This window comes from Sparus aurata, chromosome 12 (genome assembly GCF_900880675.1).
Source record: "Sparus aurata chromosome 12, fSpaAur1.1, whole genome shotgun sequence".
Classification (NCBI taxonomy): Eukaryota; Metazoa; Chordata; class Actinopteri; order Spariformes; family Sparidae; genus Sparus; species Sparus aurata.
In genome coordinates, this window is record NC_044198.1 from 4,630,015 (window position 1) to 4,640,417 (window position 10,403).

Genomic DNA, 10,403 nt, shown 5'->3' on the forward strand with positions numbered 1-10,403 from the left:
CAGTAAAACATCTAAATTATTTTGATTTGATTAGAAATTTGATTTTGAAATTGAATGAATAAACACAATGCTGAATATTGAATCCTGTAATCAGTCAGGTGGGTAATCGCCTGGTCAACCCATAGTAAACAGTTTTAATGGCGGCGTGCAGTTGAGCTGGCATGGATTCCAGAAGACCCCTGATAAATGTTCAGTAGGGTCTAGGTCAGGTGACTGTGGAGGAAAGTCCATGACAGTCAGGACTCCTTGGTTTTCTGTGGTCTTCCGAGTAGTTCTTGCAAAGCTTTGAGTTGTGTTTGGGCTCATTATCCTGCTGCAGTATAAAGTCAAGTCAAATCAAATCATGGCTGGACTAAAAGTTACTAAGGGGGCATTGCATGGAACTCTAAAACCCTTTTCACTGGATCAGTTGTCAGTTGAAGACTGAGAAAGCCAAGCATTCTTTTGTGGAGCACTGTCAGATCACGTTGGGATAACATGAGTCATGAGGTTTTACACAACTTGTGGAGTCCATGCATGCTGATCGTAAAAGGGGGACATACCGAATACTAAGATATTTTAAAAGTCATAAACACTTTTTAAGGATTCCAATTTCCACTTAACGTGTGAATTGAATATTATGAATCTAGATTTGATCAGGATCATAAAAGCTAGATGCTGTTGTTATACTTCATTCTGATTGGCTTAAATGTGGTTTGGTTTGAAATGGTGAGTCTTAGCAGACAAACTGTGTCCGTTATGTTGACCTCCTGATCATTTTGCTTTTAACAACAGTAATGATGGGAAATGTGACTTGGGATCTTGCCAAATAGAAAATAATGGAGAAAGACTGACAGAGGTGAAGGATGCAAAGAAGGGAAAAAAAGCTGAGGAGGTGAGAGAGGGAGAAAAGAAAGACAGGCAGACTGGGGTGGAGGCTGGAAAGAAATCAAAATAATTGAGCTTTTTTTCTCAGCACACTGCTGGAATCTAATAGGATTTCCTCTAAAAGAAGGAGGGAGAGACTGAATTAAAAAGATGAAATTTTGATTTCATTGCGTTATTACTTTTTTTCTGCTTTAATCGTCAGAGACGGGTTATTATTTCATGGTCTGGGTGCCTGAGGCGACGCGTCTTAATCTCATCTGGAGGTGAGAGTTTGTAATCCCAGGCAGAGGCAGGGTGGAGATTTCTGGAAGGGCGTTTATTGCGTTACACACCCTGCATCTGGTGGGACAGTTTATTGCGTTACACACGGCGTGGCGTCGCTTTATTTTGTCCCTTGAGTTCTGGAGGCGAATGGCAGCATCTGTTGGACCAGAAGCTGGCCCTCATCTGATGGAATTATCTCGTCCAAACCGAACACTTACTGTCAAGTAAAAGCTGGGCGGCAAAACGAGTTTTTCTGAGATACCTCGATGAAATTTCAGCAACGACCAAATTTTATTCTTCACCTCGTCTTTATCAAGTCTTGAACCTTGAGCTGCTGCTGCTGCAGTTTGGATTCATCAACAAGACGAATCTTGTGAAGAACTCAAGTTTAGCTACAGTGGTTGATGAGGAACGATGTGGAGGTGCTTGAGATACGCTTGAGGGTGTCTGTTTGTTGTATTTTATAAAAAATTGTGATACTGATGGTATAAAGTGGCTGTTTGTTCCTGTCTGCTTTTAACCCTCTGTGAAAAGGTTCTATAAACCTCAATAACACTGCTACAGTACACACTCCATAAACTGATGAAATTGTGGAACAATTTTTGGCCATACACTTTTTATGGCATAGTACCTGTCGGTAACCACTAATACTGAAGACAGTTATGAGAACCCTGAAATATAATAACATTCAAAGATATAAACCAGACAGGACAATAAGGGAAACAAGAAAGTGAGTGTGAATAACACAGACAGAGCTCAGGTTTCTTGGTGATTATAAAGCCACAGGCCTCCAGTCTCATGGTGGTGTAGTGCAGCAGTGTGTACTGGAGGAAACGAGACTGAAAAAGACTCATCATCAGCATCCAGACAAAGTCATACTTACCTCCAGCTGCAGGCAACATCACTCCATTAGCTTAGATTCCTCCGTGATGCCTTACAATCTCATTTTACTAAATGTCATACTTACCCACTTCTATAGAATAACAAGCCTAAATGTGTAATTTGTTATTATTTTATTTGATTTTATTGAGCAAATGTATTTTACGAAGGCAGCAGAAGATGTGTTCTATTATTCAGCAGGACTGCAGAGTAAATACAAAAGGAGTATTAGCAAGCACTCAAATGTTAAGAAAATGAAACACGCAGAGCACTAGTTGATTATCACCAGCACCTTTCAGAATATTCCGATACAGACTTGGATTCCCAATTTAGTTCTTCACACTTAATCCAAAAACGTGTAAGTAACTTCAGATGTAATTGTATTGCATTGTCAAAAACAGCTCAATACTTACGATCTCCTATTTCCATTCACAGCTCAGCACTCTGCTATGTTTGATCCAAGTAATCTGTTTTCAATTATATTTTCATACAAGGCACTTGAGATGCAATTACATTATTGCAGTTATAATTAAAGCTGCTGTAAGTGATATATTTTAATTAAAATAAGTGTTAAGTAAATGCGTTCCGGCAGTAATCACTGTAACAAAGTGCTTGATCAGTAACCCATGTCTCTCCTCCTCCTGCTCATGTAGTAACGGAGAAAATTAAGTTTCTGATATCCCTTCCCACTTTATCCAATCAGGACAGAGAACTCCATAAAGAGGCGGTCCTGTATGTCCATGAACGTGCAGAAAGCAAGATCCTCCTGTTTGCTGCTATGTCTGCCAGTTACTGCTGAGCTTTCATGTGGTGACGTAGAGGAGAGGGAGGGGATTGCTAACTGCAACATGGATAGGAAGTCAGCTTTAGCATTAGTTTTTAGCAGGGACCACTTTTAATAGCAGGACAAATACTGTGCCATTGACCTTAGATCAGGTTTTTTGTTGGTTTATGGAGGGAATGGTGACGACGTCGGTTGGAAACTAGCAATGACAATCCCAGCCCAGAGTCTGACATTTTTTTTTTTTAAATTCCCAGTAAACATGACAGAAACCTCTCTGCCGAATGATTGACTGATGAAAATTGTGTCCGTAACATTCAGTTTGTAGTTCGTACGAGATATCTGAGGAGTTCAGCCTCTGCAAGACATTCATTTGATTTAATGACTCTGTTTCAGTTTATTTTGACAATCCTCTCTCTCTCCCTATGTCCCTCTGTAGAACATCGTGGGTCATAAGGGTCCGATCACAGCAGTTTCGTTCGCCCCTGATGGTCGTTACCTTGCAACTTACTCCAACGCTGACAGCCACATCTCTTTCTGGCAGGTAATTGATACACACACACACACACACACACACACACACACACACACACACACACACACACATCACAGCTGATATTTCTCACTTATGTCTCAATTTATGTCAAAGAGGCACTGATTGTTTCAAAACTCTAATCAGAGAAAAGCAAGTGCTTTTTCAAGTGCCTTATTTCTAAGCGATCATGGGACTGCTGACAGACAGAAGCATCCGTTCACATCTGAGCTTTAACTAACTCATCATTCAAACTTTCCAGTGTACAGTAGCTGCTGGCAAGTATGGCCATGAAGGAAAAAGCCACATCAGGAAAGAAACAACATGATTTCAAATAAGTCACCAGCTCGGGGATTTTGCTGTCATAAAGTCCATCCAAAGTTCAAGTACAATTGTTTGTACTTCATTATCAGTAATTTACCCGTCCATTGAATACTAATACTAAGCCCGTTCTTCACACACTGACAATTTCCCCAAAATGTTTTCAAAGATTTCTTTTTATTCAGATGTAAAATGAAAAATCTGCAAAAACCTCTTTCAGATGGTGGATAAAAGAACCATGAAGATGTGTTTCTGTACAAAAAAAACAACATTAGTAATTAGGAGGAAATCAAGGGACTTTATATAATGTGATATTTAATTCTTGAGGATTTATTTATATAGTTTTATTTGTGTGTTTTTTCTTGTTGTTTTAACTTATTTATAACCTTCCGTCAAAAAACAGGATGCAAGGAGAACTGCACAGTTGTGGAAAATGGTGTCCCTCTGGTGCGCATCAGTTTAGGGATCTTGTTCTTTCACAAAGCTAGACAAAGTCTGAGGCACTCAAGAGGGTAATGATATTATTATCACCTGTCTGTCTTGATAAAGTGGTTAAATAAAAAATAAAGAGGTTAAGTTAAACCTTTTTACGCCCTTTTCTTTAAAATATCTACCGAAACGAAATTTCACTGTCGTGATAGACCAACATGATAGACCTTTAGTAATTTTCTCATGTATTTAAAATGTTCCTGTTTTTAATTTTTGTTTTAACACATTTTCTTCCTTTCCCCTGGCTTTTTATAATTTGTTGTTTTTGATTTTGATTTATTTGCTTTTACAGTCCGTTAATCTTAAGCTTTACATTAAAAAACTGATAAATTACAGTCCCATTCATAAAGAAATTTTAATAGCATCTAAATAAGCGATAATAAAACGCCAAGCTACCAATCACACAGGTAAATGATAAACACATGCACAGACAGACGCACGCTTCTTATCTTCTTCCCAGAACTGTTATTTTGAATGAACGGTCTTTACGACCTATGACACGACTGTCTGCAGACACACACACACACACACACACACGGACACACACACACTAATGGCATTACTGTAAGCATAAACCGCTCCTAGTGCACCGACAAGACGGCTGCTGTGGTAATGAGCTGGCAGACGCTCTGTCGGTGTGTGTGTGTGTGTAGCTGTGTGAGGGAGGGGCGGTGTCGTCTCAGGAAACGATAGAGTTTCTACTCGCTGTGTTTTTCCAACACACACACACACACACACACACACACACTGTCTGCCAATATCTCCACAGGACGCAGTGACTGAGGCCTCATGGGTTAAACTCTGGGTTTTCTCAGAGGATTCAGCCGCTCCATCACTAACAGGAACTGCTGATGAAGCTCAAAATGTTTAGCAACTCATGTTCTATAGAAAGAACTGTTTGTATTTAGAGAACGTTTGAGTACCAACGGAATAGAGAGGATACAAGTGAGAGAAAGCCTCAGTGTGGTGATAGTAATGCCAGTGTCAAATTAAAGAACACCATTTGTATTCATTGTCAATCCAATAACTCTGTGTTATCTCCAAACCGACAATAAATTACATTTCAAAGGACGGGTCGTGCAGCCTGTGGTTAACACTGATTACCAACGGAAGGTGAACTTGATTGAGTTCTCTGCAGCTTCAGGTTTCTCTTGTCCTCCTCAGATGAACACCAGTTTGCTGGGCAGCATTGGGATGTTGAACTCGGCCCCTCAGCTCCGCTGCATTAAGACCTACCAGGTTCCTCCCGTGCAGCCGGCGTCCCCGGGCTCCCAGAACCACCTGAAGCTCGCCCGCCTCATCTGGACCTCCAACCGCAATGTCATCCTTATGGCCCACGACGGCAAGGAGCACCGCTTCATGGTCTAAACCACATCTGTATCTGTATCTCCAGCAGAGCCCGCGGTGTTGTATGTGAGAGACCTGGACTTGTTTTTAGGGTTTTTGCTTCAAGGCAGAATCTGAGGCGCTGCAGCGTGGATTCAGTTTTAGCTTCAGATTTGTAGCTGCTTAGTCCAATTGTTGATAGTCTAAAATCAAGCAATCCGGAGTTGTTTTTACTGAGATTCATGTAAGGGTCTGTTTTAAGAAAAGACATCTCAAGCGAAAATCTGAAGTCTGGTCAGAGAAGCAAAAAACCCAGCTCAGGTCCAGGTTTGGACTGGATGAAGTTTTGTTTTTATGTCCCATAGTGATAACTTTGAGAAAACTCACTCTGAAATATATTTAAAGGCCGTGATAGAAGGCTTGTTTACATAATGACTTGGATTTATGTGTTTTTTTTAGTTATTGTCAATCCTATTTATTTGCTGTTTTGGCTGGATGCCATGTTGCTGCAATCATTTTGGGTCCAACTGTTGCTGTTCACTTAAAGTAAGACTTGGACTCGCTGCCATTTGACATCCCACATATTTTTTTGCTTTATTTCGATGCTTGGTAACAGTGTGCTATTGTTATTAAATGTTTGTAACATTGTGCAGATATTTGTGGATTCACTTGCAAGAAACACTGACTGAAACATTTCTAACATAGGTACTAAAAATGAATCAATTTTGGCCTTTTTCCTCCATTTTCAGCTCTTTATATTAAAGTTTGAGTCAGAAAGTGAAACGGCTTAAGAGGAAATTCTTAAATGTCCGTTGCTGGAATGAATTCTGACTGTTGGAAATGTTAGAAAAAAATATATTCTTCTCTCCACTTAAAGGCTTTGGTTCTCTCTGACCTCTGTAAGACAAGTACACTCTTTTCACATCTCAAACTGCATACATGCTGTGTTTATGTGTGTGTGAATACTTTGGTGTGTGCTGTTATTTTTGTGACACTTTGGAAGCTTTTCCACCTTCTCTGAGCGTTAGTGTGTGTGTGTGTGTGTGTGTGTGTTTACACCCAAGTGTACTTTCATGAACACACATTCTCACTTCAGACGGTTCTTCCTGAAAGCACACCCACAGAAAACCTTTAGACAGTGGAGTTGCAGCATGACTCACTGAAGAGAATTCCAAAAGGACAAAAACTGAAGCATTTCATGGTTTTGGTCACATTTTAGGGGGATTAGATTAACACTGCGGTTCAACAACAGAGGTTCTGGGCTCTTGAGGGTTCATTTGCAAAAGTTTGTCTCCATTTTAGTTTTTTTTTTTTTTTCAAATCATGTTTTTTGTGTCTGCAATCTAGGGGACATCAATCCAACAAGTGTTGTTTTCTGTGGATATTTGGATATTTTGTCATTGTTCTTTGAAGAGAATATCAATCAAACTGGGGTTGATGTATTCATTTACATAATGGCTTTTACCACTGCTGTTTTTGCAGATGAACTCTCCATTTGTTCAAAAGGGGTTAAAGATAATTTGATAATTATTCAGGTCAGCACAGTCATTTTTCCTAAAAACGTCTTCCTTGAATTCACGTTGCATTGGCAAACGGTTCTTTAGCAGTGATGTGTTTTCAGTCTGTTTTATTTGGTGACAGCCTGCTGCCATGGTTCCCTATGTCTCCATTTTGTTTTCAAGTGAAACTTTTTTTTTTCTTTTGTTTTAATGGGTCAGGTCCCTCACATCCTCTTGGCTTCTCTGGAGTTTTTGTCCTCCCCGTGATGTTCGGAGCGACCTCCTGTATTTGTTTCCTCGTTTGTCTGTTTGTTTGCCGATGATTTCGTTTTATACTTCACTGATCGATTGTGAAGACGTCTCTTCATCTTGCAGCTTTTAGCTTTCATTCATCCTGTTCCCATGTGATTTCCGAGAGAGTATCTCTACATATAGATGTGTACATACAGTTTACAGTATATATATCATCAGAACCGCTGCGTAATGTAGTCTCTTAATCTTGTACAGTGAGCATTGATCCTGTTGGGTGTATTTATTGTGGCTAATGTGACTTTCTGCCCGGCACTGACTAGTTCTTCAAAGGAGTGAATTTCCAGTTTGATTTAAACCTTTTTCACATTCAGACATTTTTTAACTTTTAACCACTTTTTCTAAAGCACAGCTCAAACTGAATTCTTGGGGAGATGCTGATGCTGATATTGGCAATTAAAACGATTTCAATCTCAATATATCTGCTGATATTCTTATAAACACAGACATTTTTAGTTTTTTTACATAAACACACATTTTTGCGCAATTATCCCACAAAATGTGTTTATCAAACATTTGTGACAGAGATACATGTGTAATGAAGGCAGGATATTTTAGTTCAACCATTTTTGGCCAAATTTACATCAGCGCACTGACACTGAACTTCTGTTAAGGATTAGCTAAAAGGGCCAAAAACTTTCCTGTAACATAAAACATACTTGAAGAAATTAGAGCAGCATCTCTAAAATGTCACAGAATTCAATTTTCCTATACATCTGTGGTTGTTTGATGAAGATCTTGACTGCTTTTATTTAAAAAAAGCAAAAGGTTATAAGGCTAGTGACACGTTTAGGGTTCAGTATTTGTTCTTTTTCTTCTCTTGCAGTATTAAAGACCACTGCATCTGTTCTTTTAAACGTTGCTAACATTCCATATTGATAAAACCGGACATGCTGTAGCTTGTTGGCCTTAAAAACTAACCATTCCATCGCTTCTTATGAGGAATGCTAACATAGCTTTAACAACATGATCCGTTTCACGAGCAACGTAAGAGCAGCTGACTATGCCTTTGTACCTGATGGTGTGTAAATACACCATGACATCACTTTTAGGTGGAGTTACAGATACCAAAGCGTGCTTCTGACCACATAATTTGAACTCTTGCCAGGAAGTTTTTCCAGCATGACTGTGGTTGGTGATGGTTATTACATGTGATTCCTTATCTGTTGATCAGGACCTTTTTTTTTTTTTTTTTTAGAATGCTGTCACTGTTTCAGTGTTCAGAGTTTAATGCAGAAAGAGAAATATAGATATAAAATATATATATAGATAGATGATATTTATAGAGATAGTTTTCCGTCAGAAGCACCTTTTATTGTTCGAAGATGTTTGAAAAATTCGATGCACGCAAATTCGACATGACGCTTCACTCGCTTTAATTCTGTATTATCCACTCTCCCGTCTCTTCCCGCCCTTCCCTCTCTAACTCTGTGCTGCTCCCTCCTCTCCTCCCACCATCTCCTGTCAGTTTCATTAGTGCTGTCAGAAAGCTTCTAACACTGTTACACACCTGTAAACCCGAGCGTGTCAAAGCTTTTCACAAGTTCTCTGTCTCTTAAAAAAAAAGAAGAAATAGGCAGTCAGATGGGTTTCTGAAAAAACACACACACACACGCGCACGCACACACACGCTCGTCAAGTCTAGACAGCTTTGAGATCTTAATCTTAGGTTTTCTCCATCACTCTTTACAGTTTGAGGAAAATCTGTTTTTGGCAGCCTCATGGGGGAGGAAAGGTGAGAAAAATAAAGAAGGCAGAGAAGAAGCTGAAGAGTAAGTAACAAGTGAGGAAGATCAGGTCATCCAGCCAGAAAAAGAAGGTTCTTTTGTGAAGGTAGTGAACCGAAATGTCTAAAGGAACCCTCTGGTTTCTCTTCAAGGGATAAACAAGACAACATGTGGAGCAGGCACTAGCAACGTCTCGGAAATCTGCAGATTTAGTTTGTTCAATTGATGTTCACAGAACTGTAAAGAATAATCATGACAGAATGATGCTTGTCAGTGATTTGAATCAAAAACTTAAGAATACAGAAATACTTTGTTTTTTCCATTTTTCCATCCCTCCCTTTCTCCGATTTTCTTTTTCTCAATCGTCTTCCTCCTGTTTCCTGTGAAATTCAACGCATAAAACAGCCGCTCCAGACTGTGGATAACACAGGGTTCACCTCAGTGTTCACAATGTCTGATGTGCGACGACCAGATTGATTGTGTTATAGAAAGGTAACAGCAAATGTTCATTTCTGACTTTCACACTTAATGTAATCAGCAGTTTTTCTTATTAACTCTGCTTTTATTTGATTATGCATTTAATGTTTATACGGTGAACTCAGCCTAGATATTCAAGAGTGTGTGTGAGAGTGTGTGTGTGTGTGTGTGTTATGTAGTGCATGTATATAAGCTTCCCTTGATGTAACACCGAGCTGGTTGAATCTACTGTGCATCATATAAACATGTGTTGTGTTAAAATGTGTTGTTGTTGACTTTGTGTCCAATAAAGATGAAAATTAGACCGTGTGTGTGTGTGTGTGTGTGTGTGTGTGTTAACTCTCTGTGCTCCATTTTTAGTCTTCATAGTAGTTTCTTTAAAGTTAAACTGGCAATAGAGACGTTCTTGTTGCCTTAAAGTATCATCATGGAGAAAATGCTGATTGCACAATGTAATGGCAACAGCAAAATTAACCCATCAGCATTTAAAGCGAAACTCTCACCAAAATGCAACCTAGGCTTTTTTTTTTGTCAATGTACCCGAGTCAAACCTTTGTGTAAAAGCATAATTACAACGAAGGAGGCACTTTTAAGATTTACCCCTATTTTCGATTTCTGGTCAAATTTTCAATGGGAGTGCTACGGGCACTTTTACGATAGCATCAAAATTGTCATTTTTAAAACACTAAGAAGGCTCGACACAACATGAAACTTTGCTCGTAGTATCACCAGGGTCTCTACACATGAACACGAGCATTGAGAACATTGTTTGTGTACACAGAGTTTACTAAAAAGAAGGTTTTTGAACAACTCACGTTAGCAGATGTTTCCTCTGCTAGCCGCCGTCCTGCTAGTGGAGAAGTGTCAATCTCCGAATGCGATGTAACATGGAGGACAGTTAGGGTGGAACGCTCCTAAAGCTTAGTTCCATA

At 39.3% G+C, this 10,403-nt stretch overlaps 1 protein-coding gene across 3 annotated transcripts in view; it reads left to right on the forward strand.

Annotated features, from left to right (window-relative positions):
- Positions 1-9,780, forward strand: part of wdr7 (WD repeat domain 7) — a 125,063-nt gene extending 115,283 nt beyond the window's left edge. For all 3 annotated transcript variants that reach the window (XM_030435490.1, XM_030435492.1, XM_030435491.1), the window contains 2 exons: positions 3,231-3,335; positions 5,298-9,780. In XM_030435490.1, coding sequence (XP_030291350.1) covers positions 3,231-3,335; positions 5,298-5,501 — 309 coding nt within the window. In that variant the 3' untranslated portion in view covers positions 5,502-9,780. The remainder of the gene's footprint in view (positions 1-3,230; positions 3,336-5,297) is intronic.
- Positions 9,781-10,403: the final 623 nt, after the last annotated feature.